Source organism: Peromyscus eremicus, chromosome 14 (genome assembly GCF_949786415.1).
Source record: "Peromyscus eremicus chromosome 14, PerEre_H2_v1, whole genome shotgun sequence".
Lineage (NCBI taxonomy): Eukaryota > Metazoa > Chordata > Mammalia > Rodentia > Cricetidae > Peromyscus > Peromyscus eremicus.
The window spans coordinates 39,227,748-39,255,463 of NC_081430.1; the positions used below are offsets into that span (position 1 = coordinate 39,227,748).

General features: G+C 38.0%; 1 protein-coding gene across 16 annotated transcripts in view; it reads left to right on the forward strand.

The window, feature by feature from the left end:
• Positions 1-17,259, forward strand: part of Nrxn3 (neurexin 3) — a 1,488,381-nt gene extending 1,471,122 nt beyond the window's left edge. For 8 of the 16 annotated variants that reach the window (XM_059279967.1, XM_059279968.1, XM_059279970.1 and 5 more), the window contains one exon: positions 16,697-17,259. In XM_059279967.1, coding sequence (XP_059135950.1) covers positions 16,697-16,998 — 302 coding nt within the window. In that variant the 3' untranslated portion in view covers positions 16,999-17,259. Of the gene's footprint in view, positions 1-16,072 lie in introns of all 16 variants that reach the window. The other 8 variants (XM_059279961.1, XM_059279965.1, XM_059279962.1 and 5 more) reach the window with 2 other exon arrangements.
• Positions 17,260-27,716: the final 10,457 nt, after the last annotated feature.

Below are 27,716 nucleotides of genomic sequence, written 5' to 3' on the forward strand. Positions count from 1 at the left end.
TAGGATCACATCTGTCCTGTGCCCAGGCCACCTGGGCCAGCTCTCCCCATGTTACTGGGGCCAACTCTCCAGCTACAACATAGCCAGAGGCTGGGTTGCAGCCTTCTGGGCGCCTGTTCCCGCTTCCTTCGGTGGCACGCAGGCCTCAAAAGTAGACGAAAGGTTAAGAGGGATAACCCCAAAGGTCATCTGGAGCTTCAAGCAGCGTCTTAGTTGTTCAAGTTGAAATATCGGGTAGGCAGGTGGATATGGCAAGTTGCAATTCTGAGCAGAGTTTTAAATTAAAAATTATCGTCTTTTCTATGATGTGTGAAGCTAAGGGGCTGGACTGGATCACTGGGAAAATTAAGAAACCCTAGCTACGTTAGTTATTTTCTCACCTCTCTGACCAAACCCTTTAGAAGATCAGTCTAAGGGGAAGTGGATTTGCTTTGGCTCCTGGCCTCAGAGCTCTTTGTCTCTTGTCCTCAGCACTATTGCGTCTGGGTCTATTGTGAGGCAGACATCAGGAGGCAGGAGCACACCACAGCAAACACGGTTAGCTCATTGGAAACAAGCACTAGGGCTAAGTCTAGGACCGACTAAGAGTTGGTTGGATGAGCAAGATCAGGGCAGAGAATGACAGACAGTGCTACCTTAAACTATTAGAGCTGGAGAGATAAAACATTTCATTCATTCGTTTTTGACTAGCACAAGGTGATTTTTTTAACTCTTGATAAAATGGGTATTTTATCTCACCAATAATGCTATTAGAAGGAACTAATAAGCCATATGCATCCATAAACCCTAAAATCAACACAGAAGCAAGACCAGGGAGAAGAGAGAGGTGGCCATCTTCCCAGCTTAGAGGCCCTTTTCACATTTAATTTTCTCCCTTTTCGATTTATGGGGATCTTGCTTCCTGATTAAAGAAACCAGTGTCAGAGAAATGGCATTTTCAGCTGTCTCCCACCCTTTTAAACCTTAGCAAGCCATTCTACCTTTGCATTTCAGTTCAGCAAAATACATATTAAATATGTCTATATTAAACAGATTAAAAATAGAACAGAAGCATAAAAAAGTCAACCTGTGCATCAAGGAGCTCATGTTTATCCTGGGTGAAGAAAAAACTCATATATACTAATACTCAATTAGCACTAAAACAAAATAACAATAGCAAAAAAAGAAAATGAATGCTTCGCCATTTTAAATGGGTTTTTCTCATGTGTGCATCTTAACTGGTATTAAACACTTTTGGAAGAAAAAAAAGACTAAGCTGCTTCCCCAACCTTCATTCTCTTATGTTCTCGTTTTTATCTCACATTTCCAGCATTGGTCAGGATTTGTTTCTGAAGGGTGTGGTTAAATTTCCCTCTTTGATTTCATCTCTCTTTATGTCTTTAATAACACCAGGTCTCAGTCTGCACAGATTTATAGACAAAGGACCAGAGTCCTCCTGGTCTGTTCTCTTGCTACACAGTAAATATATTCTGGTGGAGATGTATCTAAATACAACCTCTCCAGAGCTTGTTTCTAACCTATAAGACTGTAGTAAAGTAACTATAAAATTACATGTTTCAATAACATATACTCAACATTTAAAGATAAATGAATTAAGCACTAAGAAGGTAATGTTGCTTGGCATGGTGACCCACAACTTTAATGCCAGCACTCGGGAGGGAGAGGCAGGTAGATCTCTGTGAGTTTCAGGCCAGGACAGTGAGTTCCATGGTAGCCAGGGCTGTTACAGAGAGGAACCCTGTCCCCACCCCACAAAAATAGGTTAACACTACAAAAAGAGGTAGAAACAGGGTTGGGAAGAGTCATCGTGTCTGTTATAGTCAAGGTTTGAAATTGAGGTAGACTTGTTTGTTATTGAAGTAAACATTCCAAGGATCACATTGGAAATAGCATTGATCTGATTGCCTGAGACTCAGCTTCCTCTGTTTTATATGCTGCTGCTGCCAGTCTTTGAAGACAATGGTAGGAAACATATGCAAAGCCCTTTAGAATTTACAAGAACTTTCACATTGAAAAATCTCATTACTTGTACAAATCTACTCTGTGAAATGGACTAATTGAGCAGACACCATAATCTTTGCATCATACATAAGGAAATAGATTCAACAGCATGAAGGAATTTGTTGAATGTCTAATAACATATACTGCAGTACAACTAAGGCTAATCTCTAAGGTCTCCTGACTCGGTCTCTTTTTTCTATATGAGGGTCCAAGCATAAATTGAGGAATGTCAGTGATACAAACATCAGTGCCTTTATGGAATTATGGAGGCTAGGGTAAGGGCAAGGAGGTAAGCAATTCAAATTATCCAAATAAGAATTTGAATAATTATTGTTTTATTGGGAGTGAAAATAAATGTAAATGAGAAGACACTATCTTTGCCCTCAAATTGTTTAGGATCTAGCTGAAATATGTAAGAAAACAAATGAAGTTTACTAGAATACTGGGTTAATAGAAATCTATTCAGGATACATTATGGTCATAAGAAGGATAGAGACTATGGGATAAACCCAAAGACACACATTAAAACATAAATGAATATAATTCTTACTGTAAGATCCTCCTCCTGCTGTATGTAAACATTAGCTGCTATCTTACCAATTTTTAGAACCTAATAACATGTTCTGTAATACCTGGTCCATTCTTATCTACTCTCTTAAGTAGGAAAATGAATGTGTAGTGAACATGAGATCATTAGCCCGAAAATGCAGTTCTAATCATTAGATTTGATGGTGTCTGCACTCTCTTTTCTATCTCAAATATTTAGTCTTTCTCTCTTCCCATCTACTATAATCAAGTATATACACTGAGTCTAGGAACACATAATGCATGAGTTTTTTTATTCAGCATTAAAAATAAAATACTAAGCATTTTTATTTAGAAACAAGCATCATGTATACATGTATACAGTTTTGTCATGATGTGCCTGGGGATGAAGCTATGGCAAGTCAATGTGTAGAAAGGCTCACACTGTGACAAAGATTGAAGCCATACTCACATTCTTAGGATTCCACATCTGTATAAAGCCAACATTTTCATTCTGTGCAAGAGTGTAGTTCAGAATTGAGTCGTTGCTTCACACACAAGAATCCTCCCCTTCTTATAGACACCCAAAATCAGTCATTCCATAATATATCTGTATATTCATAGAAGGGATAGACATGGAGGCTTTCCTTATAAGTCTACTGCAACTATCTTGAAAATCTATTTTAAATATGTGATCTCTCAACTCCTGAGCTATAAGTTTTAATGCTTACAGTGAAACTCTTGAGACAGGCTCCCTCTTCAGCCCTCTCCAATATTATGAGTGGGAAAATTAAATACTCACTGAAATGCAACGTCATTCATTTGAGCTTTGCTATTGGTTCTTTGTCTTCTCATGTGGAAGATGAGAGGACTGAGCAGATGCCATAACTGGCTGCTCAGTCTTCTCTCAGAGATCAGGCCTCAATTTCAGTTTCCTGAGACTGAACAAGCAGTTTCTGAAGGAACCACAAACAAAGGGCAATTAATCACTGGTGCTCCTGACAACAGGGACAAGGGAGATAGGATGCACCAAGAATGGGCCACTGATCCAACCCCCACAGCCAGCACATACTAGGCCATCCAGCCTCCACAGCAGCTCAAGGACAAAGCCTGGGATTTGCCCAGGCTTGTCAAAATTGGAAAAGCTGTGGCCTTAATCAACCCCTGACTAGCCCTAGCCACTTAGAAGATTCTAATATGATTGCCACTTGCTTAAGCCAATCCTATCTAAAATGACCTAACTGTTCTAGGAACTCCCTTTAGCTGTGCTTAAAAGGGGCTCATACGTCCCTCTTAGGGGTCTTTGCCATTTTGCCTTTGTGCGGTTTGGCAGGCCCCAGCATGCTGGACTAAAAATGTTCTTGTTGATTGCATATGTGGATGGTGGTCTTTTGTGACATTTCTCCAGGACCCTAACAGAAGACATGTCTTCTAGAAGGAGAACCTGCTCCCAAGGTAGGTGGGGCTTGTACCTAACTTACCTGAGTATATCCTTCAGCTTCTCTAGCTCTACCTCCATCCAATAGCTTAGAAACATATGCCTTCATCTCAAGAGAGCTTTCCACAATGAACTCTGATCTGTGAAACTCCATCACACAGTACTTTTTGTAAGCATTACATTTTTACATCTAGACGGGCTATTAGGACATGCTGAGATAAAAATTATTGCATCAGAATATATCAATTTAAATCAAATTACTATATTATTTGTTCTCCAAGGCAAATATAACTGAAACACATTATTAACATTTAGTACAACCATAAATGCATAACATGTACTTGTTGAAAATATAAAACTAGTATAGATAGATAATGAACAATAAAAATGAAACTGTGACCATGACTATGACTATGAACATGACTATGAACAATTTATTTTGTGTATTCCATTAGAGGTCAAAGCAGTTTTGCATTTAGATAAGAATGACTAACTTATATTGTAAAAAGTGATGTGCTCTCTACATCCAAGTTGTGTTGGCTTTATTTCAAACTGTGGCTTCCGTGGATTTAATATCTATATCTATATCTGTATATAGATTTTTTTTATTTACAAAGTGGCAACCCTAAATTTTAGCATGTTCAATTGTCCAAACCAGTGATTTCTGGAAACAAAGTGGTGTCCTATTTGTAAGAGTTTTGAAACAGGCAATTTTAAAATAGGTAAATTACTCCACAGAAACCTTAGGGGACTCAAATTGCTGATATATTCCTGAAAGCACCACCCATTATCCTGGAATCTGAGTGCCTCAGATGGATCTTATTCTTCAGCTTTTGCACTTAGACAAGCTTTGTTTCCTGCTTTCAATAGTCACATGTGAAACCAAAACTAGCCTATGTGAATATTACCAACAGAATTCTTATGCAAGTCATTTGATGTCCTTATAACCAGCCACCTTAGCACTTCCAATATATTTTCAAAAAGTAAAATTTACTGCTAAAACTTTCTTAGTCAAAAGCTCAACCAAATGACAACAAGGGTTTTTCTTTTATTATAATATTGGGATTGTCTTTCTTCCACATTAAAACATTCCAGCTGCACTTTGTGAAGTTCAGAAATAATGATTAACATTATTAAACCAGAGACTAAAAATCTTGGTACGGACTGACCCATGGGGACACATTACTACAATTCTGTTTAAAATAAAATAATAAAAGGGGCGTCTCATAGGGGACAGAAGTTGGCCTCATTTTCAAAATTCATTTGATTTGTTAAAGTCACCCAAAGGGGTTCTTTGAAGTGGTTGGAATTGGCTGTCAGAACCAAGCGCTCTCAAGTGTCTTGCCTTTGGGGTTCGCCTACCCGGGTTTCCCAGTCCTTGGTTGAACATTAAAGTTCTCACAGGGATATAATGATGATTATAACTTTAGTAACCTCTTCCAGTAGGGGCTGAGGCCATTTCTAAATTCCTCTTTCTTTATGTCCTTTATGTAGTATCTTTCTCTCAATGCTTCTACACACACCACACAAATACATGTGCACACACATGTAAGACATTCACATGCTCTTGTCTACTTTCCTCACTGTAGATGAGGTGAAATGTTTTGTCTCTTAAATTAGTCCCCATAAAACTGACACCGTCTCCTAATGCATAATGCATCCTGATCATTGATGTTTATAGACACTGATGCTGATGATGTCTTCTTTGGAGCAGAGCAAAGTTTTGACATTATTACTAAAAGGAACATCAGTTATTCTTTCACTCACTAGGATGATTTGAACATCCTATTGTAAACCATGTACTCTGTCAGTTTAAAAAGAAAAAAACAAAAACAAAAACAACAAGACTACTCATGAAATAATGTTACCTATTGTCTCCTGGTACATCTTATGAAACACACCTTCTCAGACAAGTCTCCAGAAACACAGCTTGGGAGCTGCTACATTTTATTCCAATTCCTGTCACTACAGGCTTCACTACACTCACACACACACACTACATACACACACACACACACACACTCATGCACGCACGCACACACGCACACTACGCACCTTACACCTGACATTCAGAAGTCCTGTGATGTGTTTCACCCCTACTGGAAAAGCATGAAACAAAACTCAGTTCCTTTCTCCCACCCCAAATTGGTTTTTGTCTTGCCGACCTCTGTACCTAACCCAGCTCTTTGTTCTGTTCTTCTATTTTCCCTAAATGCAACTTACTTTAAGCATGTGTTAACTTGATTGATATCCCGACCATTCAGGGGTGATAGAAAATATCTGCTTTCTCTGTTAAACATCTCCTTAGGACGTACATCCAGACTGCACGCCCTTTTTATTTTTTTAGAGAAACAAAATCTAAATACAACTTTCAAAGAAAAATCTGAATTTGTTTTCAATTTTGGCTGTCACAAAAAGGGGAATCAATTATCCAAATCTAAAACAAACAAATAAAAACCAACAATATGGATATAATGCCGTGTCCCCTGACTGCTCTGTCTGTGCCTTCTCAGCGTGTGCATCTGGTTGTTCATCTCTTTAAAAAAAAATCTTTTATTTTTGTTATCTTCTCCCTTCTTGTTTGGAAATTAAATGGTTTTGTATTATATATATCTATATATATATCAATGTATTTCTTTTTAATTGCTAAATCTTATCTTTAGACTTGGTTTTATCCCAAATGATGAGAAAAAAAGTTATGAATTGTTTTCTGAAGTTTTTTTTTCCCACTCTTTCTTTAAATATGGAACAACTTCAACTGCAGAACCCACATCCACATCTTTTAGATAAGCCAGTCTCATTGGCAGTAATACAGATCATGGGTGGCTTGTGGAAAGTGGATGATGCCATTTGGAACATAGCATTTCTGTATAGAAGAGTCTTTAGCAGCCTAGTACAGCATGGGCTGTCTGCTCAGCATTACCTCTCACCACCTCTGTGCATCTCTCAACGCCCAGCTGTAGATGGGGCTGTGTGGCTGCCGGTGAAGTTGTTCAACCGGAATGCATAACTCTAGTCTCCTTAATTTTGCTTTTAATCTTTTGATCTTATTAGTAATATTATTTCATGTACTTTGTCTGTTTGGAGTAGGAGAAAAAAAGTTTAAGTGTTCTTATGATTTGACAATCTTATGATGAAACTGTAATGATTTTGGAGTAATTGCATGTTGAAGAAGTTGCAGCTTAGGGTGTGTGAGATTGTCAGTGTTAGAGTTCTGTTCTTGATTTCCGTAGATGGGCATGTGTAGGCTCATTTGTTTTTGTATATTGCCCATCCCTTCCTTACAGCCAGAAGCTCTAATGCAGCTAGATCACTCCGTGCCGCCCTTACATGGACATGGCGACTCACTTACACATTTACTCCCGTCATCGTCATCTCCTGTGTAGTACACTCGTAGACACGACCCTCCCCTTTTCCGCATCCTCCCTTCCCATACTCCCCCTTTCTTTAGCATTGTTAAAATTTATGTGCTGTCATCCATTCCCCCAAATTAAGGAACATCTAAATTTTGTCAAAAAAGATAATAAAAAAACTAAATATATATCTGAAAACTTACAATGAAGAAATTCATTCAAAACCCTATAGATGCATAGATTTTTTTAAAGACAAATTATAAATTTTTTTTTTCATTTTCAATCATAGCAATCAGAATTATTTTAAATTTAAAATCAATGCCCTCCTCAGTCCCTCCCCAAAGTAAAAATTGTTAAAGTGCAGATTTTTTTTTCTTTTCATGTTACGTGGTGTGAATGTATGTGTTGTTGCCTCCCTGTATCATCCTCTGTTGTAAATTATTATATTTGAAAAATTAGACATTTTGCTCAAAAGTTTTTTAAGAAATGACAACAACAACAACAACAAAAAGCAAGTTACAAGAATGTGGCAATTCTATTTGTCCGAGAGCATTCTTACACAACTTTCTTTTGTAAATTTTTCTTTCATGCCAAAAAACATGCGGGCAATTTGTTGATGTAAGTTGACTATAAATTAATATGGTATGCTTTTCTGTTATAATTTCAATTATTTTGCCTATGTTGAAATAGTCCCTCTCTCTCTCTCTCTCTCTCTCTTAGTCTCCTCTCTCTCTCTCTCTCTCTCTCTCTCTCTCTCTCTGTTTCTCTTTCTCTCTCTCTCTCTCCCTTAACCAAAACAGCTTCTGTATTTTTATTTTCCTTTGCTTTGTGTTCTTATATTGCGAATGCCTTGCTGGTATCCTTTGCTAACCTGCTTGATTTACTTTGGCAATGCCATTGATTTTATTTTTGTACTTTATAATTTTGAAAACTATATTGAGTGTTTTATTTTACTTGGGCCTTTTTGCTTAATTTTCACTGTTCTGATTTGTGCTGAATTGCATCCAATAACCAATAGGAATTCTACTGTTAGTTAAAGAAGATAGATGCCTAGTCCTTATTCACCTAAAGAAGTCCAGTCTCTGCCTGAACTTAGTTTTAACCACTAACTTTAAAGTCTTTCCAGGATTGATTATTCTAAATTGGGGTGTTAAAATTGGCTACAGCCTATGAGAGGCCTATACCCCAGAAGAAGAAAAAAAAAATTTGACTTGAGTTAGTTCCAACACAAGTTGGTAATTCATCCTTAATTTAATTCCTTAGATGATATTCAGAGAAATCAGTCCTTTATTTTATTTTCTTTCAGCGAAGGGGAAATAAGGTACTCTCAAGTGACTATGGTAGAATGGTTCTCCAGGATTATACTATCATCTTCACCACAGGCTACAAAATCAATTTTTCTCATCAAGAATCCCAGGTGTTTACAATGTTCTGCTATGATATTGATGCCTTCTAAAGTATACAACCAACTCCTGGCCAAAACACATTGCATCATGCACACATAGAGAGAAGGCTCAAGCATCCCCTCTCCCTTCTCCTCTCCTCTTTACCTTTCCTCTCCTTTGTCTCCTTTCCCACTCCCCCACCCCCCTTCGTATTCATCCTGAAGGATTTAAACAGGTAAGCTTCCTAGGGAGCTTATGATTGTTTCAGGAAGACACAGGGTGGTTTTCATATTTCAGCTATTATTTAGACAGGATGTTGGTAAGTATCACCATTGTGTGACTCTGGAGTGAGAAAATGCCTCAACCTTGGGGTTGTTTTGGATCAGTGCAACAACTGCACCCCAGAAGTGCAGAGCTGGTGAGAAGCACCACTCAATTTTTGTAATGAAGAAGTCACTTGTTGCAACTTTAATCCTAGATATGAGTGTTATCTGGAACTGCTATAAGAAATATCAAACTGAGTGGTGAACAAAAGATGTATTTCCAGCCTGGAAACTTCAATGAATGGGCTCTTTCCACCTCAGTTTAAGTGATTTTGTGCTGCTTGACATGCTGAATAGTATTTCAGGTTTAAAAACTAGAATTCCCTAAAAGGGGTGTTAATATACCAAATTATATTAAAAGCTTTTATTTTGTTGAAGAAACCATCCATTTTTTTTAGAGGCTAATCATTTGTTTCCAAATACAAGGTCTTCAAATTATTATGAAAGTTTCTATAATGTCTGCATTTAAAATTGCCTCTAGAACCCCACGTAGTTATATCTCTGAATATAAAACCACTGCATTAAAAATGACAGAGAAACTGATCTATGATTGGAGTGTTTATAGATCAAAGATATTAACAAAACTAGTAGAAGCCTTTCTGAGTGGAGGTAGTCACTATAGTAAATACTCAGTGTGTGGTGGCTTGTAGTAGGCTCTGTTATTATTCCCATTTTCATTGGAGTTGAAGAAATGAAACCAAGCTATGTGGCTCATGAGTGTAGTTCCAATGCTAGCAAGAGTCTAGGCAGACTGACTTCAAAATAAAAGCTATTAAGTAATAAGCAAATGAAAACTTCACCAGCCATTCCCTTGTTTACTATGAATAATTATATCAAACAGCTGTACCTTATCTTTCTTGGGCATATGTAAAAGTGAAAAAGAAGAAGAAAAGGAAGAAGGAGGAGGAGGAGGAGGAGGAGGAGGAGGAGGAGGAGGAGGAGGAGGAAAGATTTAGTACCCTTTCAGAATTAAACTCTTTCCAGATAAACCATTTGCTATTTTTTAGGGGTGGGATTACTTAAAGAATTTCATCATGTTAAATATAAATCATGCTCCATTGAGACACTGGAGTTTTACTGATATTTTCTCCACCATATACTGGTTATGTTTTTCCAGATACGTTTTTTTGTTTGTTTGTTTGTTTGTTTTGGGTTATTTTTGTCTGAAGATCATCAGTGTAGAGCCATTTAATGGTTAAAAGCTTCAGCATCTCTGTGTGTTGAAGTACTCACTCCTATGACACGAAATATGTAAATGAGTGTCTTCATGTAAGGAGTGAATTAGAATAATGCAAATCAGAGATAAAGCAAAGAGCCCAGACATAACAGAATTCCAGAAACTGGAGCATGGAGTCCTCTCTAGAGGCTCTCTGCTTAGCATCATTGTTTTTGGATTTTTGTGACCTCTCAGAGTCAGCTGTCTCCAGAGATGCAAAGGCTGGAGCCACACTGAAACTTCATGTTGTTGTTTTTTTTCTTTCTTGGTGACCCACTACATTCACCATCACTGACAACATCCTCACAGTTCAGAAGAGTTCTACTGAATTTTTAATACACCCTCTTTTGCGATGGCAGACAGACCCTTTGCTAGATATCAGCCCTAGAGGCATGAATTATATATCTATAAATACACTCATAGAGCAAAAAAAGCAGGGCAGCCTTCAGGGCCAAAATAGACCTTTTATATCCCTAGTGAGCTCTCTAGTTTAAGGAAAAGCACAGCTTTGTCAAAAAAAGTGTATATTCCTGATTTTAAGATGCTAACATTAAAGAACACAGATAGTTCTTACTCTAAACCAAAGGAAAGTTCTAGAAATGGCGTATAAAACTAGGATTTTGATGTATCCCAGGTTTCATGTCTCTGTCTGTTAGTTTTAGACTCACTGATTTTGTGAACACTTTTCTAAGCTTAGATACACAGTTGATCATTGTTTCGCCTTTGTGACAGAAGGGTGTATTATTAGCTATTCCATCACTCCTAAGAAATACATCTCCTGACCCATTACCTCGTATGAACTGTGCCCTTGGATCAGTTAACATGGAAGATTCGTTCTGGACACCTCTCTGATACCAACATCTGTGTGTATTTAAGTCCCTGAGAGACAGGCTTCTAGGAATACTTGTAAGAGATTATTTTCATTGGGTTGATATAGAAAGACTGGTTCACAGTGGGTATTATCATTCTCTGGGGCAGGATCTTGGATTATATAAAAAAGAAGAAAGTGAAGTGAACACAAGCACTAATTTTTACTGATGACAAATGCAGTGTGTCCAGTTCCCTGAAGTTCCTGCCTGTTGTGCGATCAGGCTTCTGAACCAAGTGCTTTTACCTGCTGCCATGTGGCTAGCCTATACCTCTATGACAGGCTGTAACCTTGAACTCTGAGCCAAAACCATCCCTTCCTCCTCTAAATTGCTTTTGTCAGAATACTTTATCACAGTAACAGGGAAGGAAACAAAGACAGCCCCTTATATAAAAGAGTATAATCAGCCAGGTATGTTAGTATATGACTATTATCCTGGCTACTTAGACGGCAGAGGCTTTTGCTTGAGCCCAGAAGTTTGAGAGCAGCTTGGGGAACATATCTGGATCCAATGTTCAAAACAAAACAAGAGACAATTTGCATAGAGCCCATTCATAGCTTTCTTGGTCTTTGAATCTTCTCTGGATTAGTTCTAATAGCAAATGCAATGTACATTCTGTGCAAAGAATTGTTAGACACTTCTTGGGGGGTGCATTTTCTATCTGCAGTCACTTGAATCCTTGACTTTGGAGCCCATAAATACACTGCATTCATCTCAATTCCTAAAGACAAAATTTCATATTAAAATTGATTGCAAAGCTAGGGAGATGGGTCAGTGCTTATAAGTTCTTGCTGTGTGACTATGAGGAGCCAAGTTCAGATGCCAAAACTTTATGCAAACTGGATAAGGTCCCATGTGTGTGCCTATAATGGCAGCAGTATGGAGAGCTGAGACAGGAGGATCTCTGGGGCTTGCTGGTTGTCAGCCTAGTAGGGAAACATGAGCTCCAGTTTCAGGGAAATTATATCTCCTCAGAGAAATAATGCCAGACAGTTATAGAGGACAACTGTACTTATGTACAGATGCTCATACCCCTACGCATACATGAATATATACTGCCCATGACAATTACACACACATACTCCCATACACTAAATAAATATGTTATTAAGTAAGTAATTGTATACCCACCTCATTATATACTCAATTATATACCCAACTCATGTATCTAGTCCAGGTAGTTCTCATGTCCACAGTTACTTGAAAGTTTTCTCCTGTTATAATTCCCAATTGTAACAATGGTCCTCCCATGCCAAGCAGGTTTATTTCTAACTCCAGGCAGTCTTCTAATTCCTGGCAAGGCCAAGAGAGAAGACTGTAAAAGCTTCTACAATCTGAAGTGAATAAAAATCAGAATATTGGCTTCAAATTTTCCTGGCAGAGGGCATCCTTTCTAATGTCTTATCATGACCATCAGTATTAGTAACAAAAACAATGAAGAAAAGAAAAGTTGGATGGTTTTGAAAGCTTTTCGTTATCTTACTTGGATACAATACCCATCCTTTTATTTTAAAAAGAAATTGCCCTCCCTTCACCAGCCTGTTAGAAACTGTAAGTTAGCAAGCCTTAGAACCTTCTGTCTGTACCACTCTGGGAAAAGGTGGATTTTGACTTGATTTTGAAATCCTAGATGCTTGCTGGGCTGTTGAATGAGAGAACAGCAAAGGGGAATGGATTGGTTCAACTGCAAAGTGAACAGGTTTTGTGGATTTTAAACAACACTGTGAAACTTTAGCAAGGGTTGAAGAGAAAACCAACAAGTCAAATTTAAGTCCCAGGTGGGTGGGTGTGACAGATGGTTCAGTAAAATAACAAATGAATGCTCTCTTGTAACCATGAAGATGGAGATCTTGATCTCACATGAAAGGCCAGGAATTTGCATTTATACTTAAATGAATTGCTTCCCAACAAGTCAGATATTCTTCCTCCTCAATCCAGTTTCCTCCTTTAATTGAGGGGTATAATTTTGTTACAGACATAAGGAACATAGTACTCAGTCTTTAGGTTGGTAATTAAGCCATACACTGAAACTCTGTTCCAGTTAACTGGGGTTAAAGGGAACCAAAGGCTCTCCACGTGGCAGTAGGTCCATAAGCCTGACCCCAGAACCCACAAAAGTACAAAGCTGGTGCCTTGCATTGCCATCTCTGTACTGCCGCAAGTAGAGATTGGACAGGAGAATCGATCACCTGGAAGCTGGAGGACCAACAAACCTAGAATACACACACAGCAACAACAACAACAAAAATAAAAAGAAGGAAGAAATTCTGCCTCATAAATGCAGAAATCCAGAACAATTTCTAAAAATTTTTCCTCTAACTGCAACACACAGGCTGTGGTATACTTATGCCTATATTCACACACACACACACACACACACACACACACACACAGAGAGAGAGAGAGAGAGAGAGAGAGAGAGAGAGAGAGAGAGAGAGAGAGAGAGAGAGAGAGAGAACAAATTCACAAACCCCAGTCTCGTCTGGAAAGTAAAGTTACCCTTCTTTCCCTTGCTTGTGAGCCTTCATCCAAACACTGCTCCCTGCCCAGATTACCTTGACTGAAGTACACACCCCTCTCCTCACCACTAGCAATATAAGAAAAATAGTTCGTGCAGGATTAGTTCTTTGGGCTAGCTTACCTTTAGGGAATTGCGCTCCAAATTCCATTTATAAAAACTAGCAAAAGTGTGTAAATTATGTATTAACTAAGTCGCAAGGTATATGAATTATATATGTTCACAATGTAAAAAAAAAAAAAAAAAAAAAAAAAGGCATGCTGGTCCAGCAAAGCAAACCCAGAGCTCTGAAAACCCTGCAAAGATCATTTTGCTCAATCGGTTCAAACTCTGGCCATTACAATAGAAACTCAGGCTGAGTCTCCAGACCACAGACCATCTTGAGGTTCTTGAGAAAAATGCTTGCTTTACATCTTCCCCTTCATAAAATAACATCTGTTCAGGTGAGAAATAGTCATAGTCAGAGAGCTTTCTGTTGTCCTTCCCCTTCTGAGGGCTTCTCAGAACTCATATGAGCATCTCCCTGACCAACTGTCCACTTTTGGGTAACACAATTTGGGGTTAGGTAGGAAGGCAGCCATGGCTTTTGCTGTGTTTGCTACCATGTCTCCTTTTTAACATACCTGGAACCTGGATGGCATAAATGCAGTATTTCTGAAACGCAGTGGGTGTTTAAAGATACGTGGTGTGGGATGCTGGATGAAAGAGTTCTAGGAATGGATCTGTATAGGAAGAATCTTGGCAGACTGTACACTTGAAGGTTTGATTCTCTGGAATGTCCCTAGAACCGTGCAGTATTGAACCTGCTGCAAAGCCCAGACTGGCTTTGTCACTGATAGAGGAGGATACTTGAACAATGGATGTATTTATTAGCAGATGCTCAAATACTAGCCATCCTGTTTTGGGGAAAATACCAACAGCAGCACATACAAGAGCATTAAATCCAGTTCAGAAAGAGCCTTTGACAGTATTGTGTCATCATCTCTACTTCCTAACTGGAGAGGGAAATTATGTCATTCCTGTCAGCCATTTTTGTTAGATCACAGATACTGCTCCTGTTAAGGGGAGACAGACACACCACATATCCTACCTAGTACCTTCCCTAACCTTCTCAATCCAGAGACCACTCACTCTTAAGCCCAAAGACTCTACCTCAGCTCAGAGCCTCGCCTCTAAAGTAGATAAAAATAGAGAATCTCTTTTGCTCTATGGGTTGCTTACGGTTGAATGCCCTGTTTCAGCTTCTCCCCATCCAAGAAACCAGAGTTACTAAAAGATATTCCACCTGAAACCTGTCTCATCCTCTCTCTCTCCAGGATTTGAAAAGAATCTATGGTTGAAAAACAATGTTAAGTTGTGGCTAAAATATATTTTCCCAGAATAAATGCAGTGAGGGGATGTGAGCTGTGACTTCCTGAGATTCATCCTCTCCAGTTCAAAAGAGATGCTAAAGAGACTTTGCTTTGTTGACATAGGAGGAAAACGTCAGCCTTACCGTAAAATGAGCAACTTCCTTGGCAGAATATTTGTTGCATCTGTGATCTGCAAGACACTGTGTTTTTGTGACCAGTGTTTAATAATGATGTAATAATAAAGCTCTCCCAGTAAACTAGAAAATTTTTGTCCCTCTAGTAAAGAATCAACGATTTCAAAACTCACTTTGCTAAGTCAACTTTGCTCAACCTAAACTTAAGTTTCCAGGCAGTCATGGATATCTAGGTTAAGTATTTTTAAAATGGAGCTTCCAGCTCAGCATACATTTCATATAACATAAAAGCCTTGGGTAGACACATCTTACGCTAATGCAAGGCAAGTTGCCATTTTAAGGGTCAAGGGAATTTTCTAGAGAATCATAGTCAAAACGTGTCTGTCAGATGAACATGTAAACCTGTTGTTTGTCCTTCACTTAGCTGATGGGAAACTTTTTGAGCTCTTTGACCTTGATATCTTTGTCTCAGTAATACGGAAACAGGTGGTTTTTATGCTCATGAAAGATAGTAGGTAGAAATCATGAAAGCATTAAAGAAATGTTGCAAGCGTGTTGGTTGATACATCCATAAATAAAACTCACTGTATATGTGTATGCACCCACACATGAAGTCTTGGTAGTATTTCTAAGAACATAATTAACTGAAAGTCATCTCACCTCACCAGCAGATCCTGGAACCAGCCTGTTTGAATTTTGCCACTACAAATCACTTGAGAGTATCTTTAAAACTAAGACGCTTATTTAAAGGTTCCAAATTTGGGGTGCGCAGAGGCGTATAATTGATTTTATATCAGTCTGAAATAATAAGGCGATAGCCAGAAAATACCCGTATGCAGATCCAGGTCATTTTATAGTAATTTCAGAGGCATCACCTCTGCCCTGCATTCATTAGAGTGGCTATGAACTGTGTTTATGCCTGTACTAATTATGTCTTTTTTTTTCTTTTCAATCCCAGGAGGTGAATTAGTTATTCCTCTTCTGGTAGAAGACCCTTTAGCTACCCCTCCTATCGCTACACGTGTACCCTCCATTACACTCCCCCCTACCTTCCGCCCCCTCCTCACCATTATTGAGACCACCAAAGATTCCCTGTCCATGACCTCTGAGGCGGGGTTACCTTGCTTGTCGGACCAAGGCAGCGATGGTTGTGATGATGATGGCTTGGTGATATCTGGGTATGGCTCAGGGGAAACCTTTGACTCTAACCTGCCCCCTACTGATGATGAAGATTTTTACACCACCTTCTCCTTGGTAACAGATAAGAGTCTTTCCACTTCAATCTTCGAAGGTGGCTACAAAGCACATGCGCCCAAGTGGGAATCCAAGGACTTTAGACCTAACAAAGTCTCGGAAACTAGTAGAACTACAACCACATCTTTGTCCCCTGAGCTGATCCGCTTCACAGCGTCCTCCTCGTCTGGGATGGTGCCCAAATTGCCAGCTGGCAAAATGAATAACCGTGATCTCAAACCCCAGCCTGATATAGTCTTGCTTCCGTTGCCCACTGCCTATGAGCTAGACAGCACCAAACTGAAGAGCCCACTAATTACTTCCCCCATGTTCCGTAATGTGCCCACAGCAAACCCCACGGAGCCAGGAATCAGACGGGTTCCGGGGGCCTCAGAGGTGATCCGGGAGTCCAGCAGTACAACAGGGATGGTCGTCGGCATTGTGGCTGCTGCCGCCCTCTGCATCTTGATCCTCCTGTATGCCATGTACAAGTACAGGAACAGGGACGAGGGGTCCTATCAAGTGGATGAGACGAGGAACTACATCAGCAACTCGGCCCAGAGCAACGGCACGCTCATGAAGGAGAAACAAGCCAGCTCCAAGAGCGGCCATAAGAAACAGAAAAACAAGGACAAGGAGTATTATGTGTAAACATAACACCTATCGTATGTGAATTTAAAACAATTATTTATATACACACACCCGAGTACTTTGAGAAGGAGATTTAACTTGATGGATGTGTTCTGTAAGACGGGGTATACCACGACTATGGTGGGGAAAGCCATTTTTAAAAGGACACATACGATGGTGTATCTCGCTATAAAGTTCAGCCATGCTGCAAGGTTGCAGCCATGGCCCGAAGACAGAAAGTTCTCTCTGCCCTGCTGTATAATAAAGCACACATTTAGCACCCTGGAGCAAGCCCATGACTCCACGCGGCTTTGGAAGCTTCCTTCTCTCCAGGACCTTTTGAAAGGGGTAGAAGACTATGTGGCTTACTTGTTCCATAGCTGCAAGTGAGTCTGTAATGATGTTTGTGAATCTTGACTGTAACAATGTTGGGTTATTTTTTGTTTGTTTGTTTAATTATGTAAAAAGAAAACACAAAAAAAATGAGAAAAGAAAAATGCTTTAAAAAAATCAAAAACAAAACGATACAAAAAAAAAAAACCAGAAATACCTTTGTCTGGTTCTGGCCAGTGTGAGTGTAACTTTTCAAGATCTGAGGGGAAAATGGCTTTTGGGTTTTCATTTATTTTTTTTGACAATGACTGCACATAAGAAGAAGAGGAAAAAAAAATACTCAGAAAACAAAATGTATGAGACTCTTGCCATATGAACTCAAAAGCTACCATGGCATTCACTCCACGTAGCAGGTTGTGGTATCTCTAGAATCTATTGTTTGTTTCCTAATGCTTTGATGAACCCATGTGGTGGATGATAATCTATTTGAGAAGTGGGTCCCCAAGATCTAATTCCGATGTGTGCCACTCAAACCTAGAATGGATGGGTTTGGGGCTGGTTTTCTCAGAGCTATTGGTTTCACCTAACAAATATTGTCCCTGTCCATCAACCCAAATTGTGTGAAAGGGGAAAGATAAGCCCCACAAATTGTAGTACAGTCTTTCCAAGGGAGGGGCAGGGAGGTGGACTGGATCTGTAATTGATCGAAATGCATGCAAATAAAGAAAAAAATAGAAAAGACAATACTAAGGTCTGTTTCAACAGACTGCAAGGGAGTTCCCAACTTGTAACACAACCACAAATGCTCACACAAGCCGTGTCATGGCCAAGTGTGAAAATCCTAGTTCTTTCCCCACCCCCAACATGCTAATGGTTTTCATAGTGGTTTAATTTTGTAGCCTGGTGTGAATAAATCTCTTTCCATCTCCCCATGTCTCCCTTCACCCATCTTTTTTAAAAACAGATAAATAAATGAATAAAGCTGCTGTGACACACACAAAAAGGAATTTAATAGTATAATATATATAAATAAATATATATATACAGATATATTTATCATGGTATGTTTGATGGGATGACTGACACAGAAATCTGTTAAAGTCTTGAAGTGGAATGAGAATGTTATTTTAAAAGAAAAATAACAAAACAACAAAAAAGTAAACCTTAAAATGTGAAGAAAGTGTGAGTTTTCGTTTTTGTCACAGTTCACTGTGTCAAAGAGAATTTAAACAACAACAACAAAAACTTCTCAGATTTTGTTTACATATTTTACTACATTTTTGCTGGTATAATTCCTTAAGTCACGTATGTACATACCGCTTTAAGAACTGTTATTTCCTTTCTCTCTGTTCGTTTGCTTTGTATCCCATTCTGTCTCCTTTTTATAAAGAGGAAACAATGTACAGAGTAATAATAAACTGGTTTTGTGGTCATAGCCATTCAAAAAGCGAGAAGATAAAAGAAGACACATATTCCCATAAAGGTGAAGTGTGTTGTCTGGAGGGGCAGACATATACAATTTCTTTTATACAGATGAAAACCAATCAGCTGTCTAGATTTAGAAATCTACTCTTGCTGGTCTTTGTAAGTTGCATGAATATTTGACTTTGAAAAAAATATCTTAACGACACGGGGCAGAAGGCACAGTCTAAAACAATGGTAGCCTTTACTGATGTGTATGGAAAGAGATGTTCCTCCTTATCTGAGATTTCAATGTGTTAAGAGTTCTCATTTTGTTTTGTTGTCATTAAAAAGACAGGACTATAAAAGGATGTCAAAGCACGATTGTAGATCAATGACCCAGCCTATATGAAGTTGATTATATCTCGATGTTTGTGATGGATTGCTGTTCTTGGAGTCTTGAGGTCTTATCAACTGATCTCCTGCTTTCTTTCTTTATATATTTTTAAAAATCTGAGTAAAAACTCATCTGTTATGTTCCTTTTTAGTGTAAGTTTCTATTTGGACAATTTTATGGGAACTTGTGCATTCTGTATGTGAGCTTTCATCGTTTTCCTGTTGTTTTCCTTGCAGACCCTAAAGGAATTTCTTTCACGATGTTGTGATGTTCCTGCTTTTTCTTTTTCCTTTTCACTTTTATTTCCCATTTGCTTTTTCGTTCAAGGATATGCTTAGCAATAAAATGTTCTTCCCAAAAACTTTGTGTTATGATGCAATTTTATTTTCCTAACTTTGGTAAAAGATCTCGCACACAGCTAAATAGGTCCTCTTTTATTAATCATCAAGCAAGCTAGAACCGCTTTCATGTGTTCTGACCACTTACTAATTACAGAATGACCCAAGGGGTGTATGTATGAGATACGTTATCTTCACTCTGCCTGAGGACTTTGTGTTTAGATTGCTATAATGGACAAAGAGGTGGAGAAGCTGTGTTCCAGAAGGTAAGATGGCAGAGGCACTGTATTCTGAAAAAGATTGCTGGATGCTGTGTCATCAAAAATGTTTGGTATCTTTAAGTGTTTTCCATAAGTCAACAATCTTTGAACAGTATTCAAGAATTATATTCAGACATAAACTTAAACAGAAAGGTTCAGATATCTTTCTTTCTAAGCTTCCCACCATAGAGGGAAAAAAAAGCAAAAAACTCACCAAATTCTAAATGAATGAGTTTTTGAATTATTATAGTTTCTTCCTACAGTTTCCATCCATCAGATTCTTCATCTACTCAATATGGCTTTTACTTTTCTCATATGTATGGAGCTCTAGACACAAACTTTACCTGACAACTAGGTTGTCAATGCTATACCCTGCTTTTCACCATGACCTCCAAATTTATGTTAAACTAAAAAGCTGTCCTCAATCATGTTTTAGAAGATACCATTATGAGCCTTCAGTATTCATTAGTGCGATAGTTATACTGTTGACTATCTTGAGGATGAGATGAAATCAGGCTTAGCGGTGCCAAATTATATGAAGTCCTTCCTTTATAGTTATTAGCTCAGATAATTTACTTAATAAAGAAATGATTCATCAATGTCCATGATGTGCCAGGTGCTCTGTGGCTTTGATCTATGTAATCTGTTTAATCGACTTTAAAGATGAAGGAACAAAACCACAAATAGCTTAAGGGAAACTTGGCTAATACCTTTAAAACCATGTTAACAGTCACATTGTGCTTGCCTGGAAGTCAATGGACAACACATGGACTCTAAGTTTAAGTGGAGTTGGTTGGTGTCCCAAATAGACTACTGTGTACACATGGCTCAATTTCACAGACGCTCTGAGATGTGTCTTCTATAAAAATAAATAAATAATAAATAAATAAAAGCATTAAAACTCAATGACGTAATTATGCAGTGTGCGATTTTCAGGTATAAAAAAAACCCTAAAATAACATAAAGATCTTTACCTGTGCTCAACACAGAAAAAATTCTTCATATTAGCATCTTTCCTGTTATTATTTGATTATTTGATTATACTTTATGTAATAATTTTCTTCTCTCCTTGGATATTCTATACCACAAATGATACACAACAAAATAATCTCTTCAGTAATTATTAAATGACACAGCCAAGTCAGTTCAAGGCTTACTAGGTGTAAATGAGAAGTGCAGTCCCAACTAGCAAATATATCACTGACATTTAGTAACACAGTCTGTCTGTCACATTTTAAACAAATGTCTAGATGTCTGGTTTAACAAAGGAAAATTTTGGGAAAATGTTAAAGTTAACAATTTATGGTTTAATCTTGCAGTGAAGTTTTCAGACAGAAGGTATTATGTCCTCCTCCACACCCCCCTCACAGATCCCATGAAAAAATGCCATTTGCTGGGAACATTGGTCAAAGTACATTCACAGAAACAATATCCCATTGTCTTTCAATGAGGGAGTTGACATGGAACTGCCCTTTTCAGTGAGCTTAAATTTGTCACTGGGTTTGGGAACAAGGCTTAGCTCCAATTCTGGCCCTCAATCCAGGGCCTACTTTCTGTCAGCTGTGACACTTTGAGTAGTCTCACATCTTCTGGGAAAGTATAAACATACCACATACCCCTTTGTTTTGTTATAGAGTTAAATGACCTAATGTGGATACAAGTCCTGAGTTCAATTCCTGACCCATAGCCCTTAAATCATAGTGTCTAGTTATTAAAAAAAAAAAATCAATCCAGTTATTATCACAGAAAAAAGAGGATCCAAAATTGTAGCTGAAAGTTTTACTGTGCCCACCTGGCTCCTGCATCCTCATGGTCCTGCAGCTGCTCAGACCCAAATAAACACATAGAGCCTTATATTAACTAATTAAAATTGCTCGGCCATTAGCTCAGGACTACCACTGACCAGCTCTTACATTTAAACTCAGCCCATTTCTGTAAATCTATATGTTGCCACGTGTTCTGTGGCTTTACCTGTGTGCCATTACATGCTACTCCCTGAACAGCAGGCTGGTGTCTCCTGACTCAGCCTTCCTCTTCCCAGAATTCTCCTTGTCTGCTTATCCTGCCTATACTTCCTGACTGGCTACTGGCCAATCAGCATTTTATTTATCAACTAATCAAAGCAACATATATTCACAGGATACAGAAAGACATCCACAGCACTTTCCCTTTTCTTTTTTTTTCCAAAAGGAAGGTTTTAACTTTAGCATAGTAAAATTACATGTAATAAAACAGTTATCAAGCAAGAATTATAGTTACAATATTTAGTCTATTTATATTTGGCAAATTCAAAGAAAATATTCTATTTATCCTATATTTGTGAGTCTAAGACTTCATATCCACTTTATCTTTTATCATAACTAAGGAAAATTTTAACTATCTAGTCCTCAACTACATCAAAAACCTCAGAAGGATATAGTATTACCTGAGTAAACAGAAAGTGCATTGTAAGCAACTTTCAAACATCTAGAATGACAGAGACAGCTGCCTGCATGGACAATCACCCAAAGTTCTTCTGTAATGTTGGGGTATCCATCTTTAGTCCATAGGCCTAGAGTCTCTCAGTCACTTCTCTCTGTGTCCTGTAGAATGTCTGGCTGTTTCTTCTGTGAATCAGGAACCAGAAGGTACATTTTGTCTTGCAAAGTTCAGTGGTCACCTTCCTATGGTTCCTGCATATATATATGTGTGTGTGTGTGTGTGTATACATATATATATTGACTGATAACTTTTTGAGTCTTCCACCAAGTCTGTACACAGCTCTCTGAAACCCCAACTTTAGCCAGCATCTTAGGTGCACAATCCATAAGCAAGGCTTACATGTGATGTGTTCTGTGCTCCAAAGGGCCATCTAGTCCTCAAAATTTATAGGCTAACCATTGTTTTAGATCAGTGGTTCTCAACCTTCCTAATGCTGTGACCCCTTAACACAGCTTCTCATGTTGTGGTGAGACCCCCCCAACCATAAAATTCTTTTCATTGCTACTCCATAACTGTAATTTTGATACTGTTATAAATCATAATGTAAATATCTGCTATGCAGATGGTCTTAGGCAACCCCTGTGAAAGGGTTGTTTAATCCCTAGGGGGTCATGACCCACAAGTTGAGAACTACTGCTTTGGAGATGCCTTGAAATTCTATATTAGGTTTCTTCTTGTGAACTCTCTAATTCTTACTACATACTATACATACCATGGACCATTTTTTGGCATTCATTCTTTTAATAATTCAACAAACAATTTTTGAACACTTTGCCCCATGACAAACAATCCATTATGGCCTATTGTTACTTTGTTTCATTGTAGAGAGAAAATAGCAACTAGGGTTTTAACCCCTTGTTTCTCATATGGGCCTAGATACATTTTTACTCCTAGAGTTTGACCTGTCTCCAAAAAAATCCAAATCCTGTACTTGATCCAGCAAACTCAAACTGTTATGCAGACATCAGGTTGATAATTTATTTATTTATTAAATGTTTTCTAAATAATTATTGCAACTGTAATTTGGGATGGTAAAGAGATTAATATAGTAAGAATGCCCAAGTTCTTACACTTCAGTGAATACAACTCAGCTGTCAAAAAGTACAGACGAAATCCTAAGTATTCAGAAGACTTTACTTACAGGAATGATGACATATAGGAAGACTTTTGGAGAATTAAAAAGGGCTATAGGCTTGTCAAAAGCTAAACACTAATGATAGATCAAACTTACAATTTCAATGGCGTGTAGGCTATAAAAAACACAACAGCAAACATATATGACTAATAAGGATTTAGAATCTTGTCAATAGAAAAGAAGAGAGAAATGGTAGACTATCATGGGGAGTTCTGGTCAAGGGCCCATATGTCACTGAGTATAGAAGACATGAGCATATTTGAATAAGGTCATAATAAATCTATCCTAAGTAAGCCTGAAAGGTGAATGGAGGAATCAACATTCCAGATCAGGGACTATTTTTGAAGAAAAGAGGACCTTCTGCCACAGAAATAAGGAGACAGCAAGCAGAAGCTGCTATATTTGTGAAACGAGAGAAGGTGAGGAAGTTGTAAGAAAATGTCAATGTTCTAAACAAATTGAGGTGGAAGGCCACCTAGAAGCATGTTGAGGAATCTTCCGACAATCCCGAGAAGATAGTTATGAAATTACTTTTGTTTCTTTTATACATATATAATTCATATACACATATATAATATGTGCATATATATTACTCATAAGATGAATAATGAAATGATATATGTATATACTATATAGGGGTTTTGTTCATTTGTTTTTAGACAGCATCTCACTATGTAGCCCTAGCTATCCTGAAACTGGTTATATAGACCAATGTAGCCTCAAACTCACAGAAATGTGCCTGCCTATGCCTCCCATGTTCTCAGGTGAAAGGCATGTGCCATGATATCCAGACTGAAGTAACTTTTGAGCATCAATGTGTCAGCTGGCATCATCCAGTGGGAATACTGAATCTTTGTAACTTTGCTGCATTTTACCTTTTATTATGAAAATTTGATGACAGATACTTCCATGATTTTATATACTATAAAAAAAAATGAACTAGAGAGATTTCTCAGTGGTTTGTAGCTTGCACTCCTCTTGCAGAGGACCCAAATTTAGTTCCAGAACCCATGATGTCTCACAACCAGCTGTAACTCCAGCTCAGGGATCTGATGCTTCTGACTTATGCAAGTACATGCACACACACACAAAAAAATGGAAATTTAAAAATAATAAATAAATGAATATAAAAGAAAATAAACACAAAGAACTTAAACAACTTCTCTCAGGTCACATAGTTAAAAAGCAGGATCGTGATGGGAAATCCAATGTTGTAGTTTTTAATTTAGAGCCTCTCCAATTACATAATGCTTTCTCTAGAGAATCCATTTTTTTTTATTTTATCAGGAATGTCTGAAAGGAAACCTCATGGATAATAGGATGATTTGATGCTATATTCATTTATTCATCTGATCAGTCTGTTATGACAAAATACTATCGTCTGAGTAGCTTAACAGAAATTTCTTACAGTTCTAGAGAATGGGAACCTCACATAAAGGCCTAAAAGATTCAGGTTCTGATTTGTAGACAGCCATCCCTTGGCTGTTTGTCCACATGGACTTTATTGTCCTCATGAGCAATGAGAAAGAAACAGAGACAGAAACAAACATTTTCCTCTCTTTATTAAGCCATTAATATTATCAGATAGTGTTCTTCCAGGAGGTCCTATGTCAAAATAGACTTATATCTGGAGTCAGGATTTGGATACATGATCTTGGCATGGGGTATTGTTCAGTACACAGAAGATATGTTTTAAGACATTTCTACAGTGAGAATTTGAAAGGACAAAAAGCCTGGCGTATAGAAGCAACTCTGATGTTGAAGTAGTAGCATGGGCTAGATGAAAGATCACGTGGAACGAGAGACTAAACCACAAAGTAGGATAAATTCATATGAGTAGGGGCCAGGACAGCAAGATAATATTGACATTGTGTAAGAGTCAGGGCATACAAAAGCTGTCAAAGAAGCCACCTTTGAGATGTATAAACTGAATAATGTGAGACTCAAAAGGTCCTGAGATAGTCTTAGTGCTTAGGGAAGTGAGTTCTAGAATCAGTATGCCATGGCTTACATTATAATGCTACAGCTCTAGATAATTAGCTCACTTAAGGCTCAGGTTTCAAGCCTGTAATTACATGATGCCTATCTTGTAGGTGTATTGGGAAAGATTAAATGAAATAATCCATGTAAATGCTTGGCATACGCCTGGTACGTAATAAATCATAATAAACATTGTGCTTTACCACAATATGCTATCATTACTGACTCATGAAGAACCAAAAGCAACAGCTACAGCTGTGTCAAGCCGCCTCCGAAGACTTCAATACAAAATACAGAAGTGGCTGGAGAGATTGCTCAGATGTTAAGAGCACTGGCTGTTTTTTCCAGAGGACCTTTGTTTGACTCCCAGCACCTACTACCCGGCAGCTCACTACCATCTGTAAACTCCAGGTCCAAGGAATCTGATGCCCTCTCTTCTAGCATCCATGGGCATTGCACACATGATACACAAGAGATACCTTCAGGCAAAACATCCATTCATATACAATAAAAATAAAGGAAAAACTTTAAATACAGAAGTTGTACAATCATTTTGAATATTTCTTTGATTTCTCCCTTTGCCAAGAAAATATGCATTTCAATTATGTCTCACTAGCAAAAATTTCAGTGTTATTGATAATGTTTCTAGGTTCTCTCATGGTTGAGTCCAAGAACACTGCCTGTTATGATCTTTCAACACTTTGTATGGGGTTCCAGTTCTGGGTTCTCAGCTTTACTAGAATAGCAGGACAGCTAAACTGAAAAAAGCAAGCTGCCTTCAGGCAACTCTGTCCCTAACATATCTGTATTTTGCATTTAATTTAACATACTGTTGTGGCCCCTTTCAAATATTCACCAAATAAAGAGAAGAGTACATGGTCCTGTTTACCCACTATTTATTTTTAGGATTTGTTCCTATTTTAGTGATCTAATTTTCTCTGGAGTTACCTTCCAATGGAAAACTATCATCCAATACTGCTTAAAATTGTTTTTTTTTAAAGTAACAACAAAAGGTAACATTCAGAGAAAAATTATCCTTCTTCACTGTGCTTCTGGCTTTGTAAAATTTCATTCATTCTGATGGACAATTAAAAACATGATCCTATTTATTTATCCAATGACAACATAAAAGAGGAGATTAACTGAAAACTGGACTTTTCATCATTTAATGAGATTGCCTAAAAACTGAAAGGGATGCTCAGCTGGTTGGTATTTCAATTTAAGTGTGTTCAATCACCCTCTGAAACGAATAAAAAGTCTGTAGATTATAGATAGCTGCTGTCTTTTGTAAGATGTGGCATTGTGTGTTAGAATCTTCTTCAAGGAAAAAGGTAAGGAGGAATAATACTAATTCACACATATAGAAATAAACAAGTATTCACTTTTAACCACAGAAATTTAGGCACCAATCTACTATTTTTTTCAGTAGTTAAATCTAATGTATTTGTATTACATATTATTACACTGACTTTACATCAATCTACACTGGAGAGAGATTCACTAAGAACATTTTCACGGTTTTGTTTGTTGTTTGTTTGTTTGCTCTACTCTCCATTCAGGATGGTCACGTTCTTTCCTCTCACTCCCCTCCTGTTTTTGAGCTGGGTTTCTTTTCCATTCCTACTCTGTTCCTAGCTCTTTGGCTCATTTTATTTTATTTCAGTTTGTGTTTTTGGAGACCCAGCAAAGCACATCTTAAAGGAGGTTGCTTAGGTTTTCAAGAACACACAGTTCCAGACAGGAGGTAGGATGAAACATGAGGTCGCTAAAACTGGAAATTCTGAAAGTCCCTGGCATCCTAATGTAGTTTGGGGGAATGTGCCTTTATGTGTTATGTGGGTCAGATGAGCAATGCAATTTGTACTGATTTCAAATGTGAAAAAAAGAAAACAAGGATGGCTCATCCTCAGCATCCAGACAAGAAGAGATAATGCACAAGGAGGGAGGACACATGGGTAAGCTGCTCCTGAGTACCCACATTGGTTGTGCTTGCTCAGAAGGTATATCCAAATTAATGGTATACCAGTGAGATTCCCCTTTTCTCCCTTGCTCTCTCTTCCTCTTCCTATTTTATCTCTCTTTCTTTTCAGAAGTAATAAGCTCTGAATTATACACTCACATGCAATTTCTTTTGTGCAAGAGAATAAACTAATATCTTTATACTTATAACACAGTAAATTGTAAAAGTTCTTTAGCCATTGTATTGGTCTTTTGTGCTAGAATTTCTGTGTTTGCTTTTCCTATATCTTAAATTTTAAACTTCTTTAAGCACTGACATAAAGACCGTATTTCTAAAATATACTTGGAGAGTCTAAACCATGTGTCTGCGTAGGTGGACAGACTTCCTCGTTTGGCAGGTGACCACTTGCAATATGATGACCCAGAAGTGACTGAAGTGTTTTTTTTTTAAACAG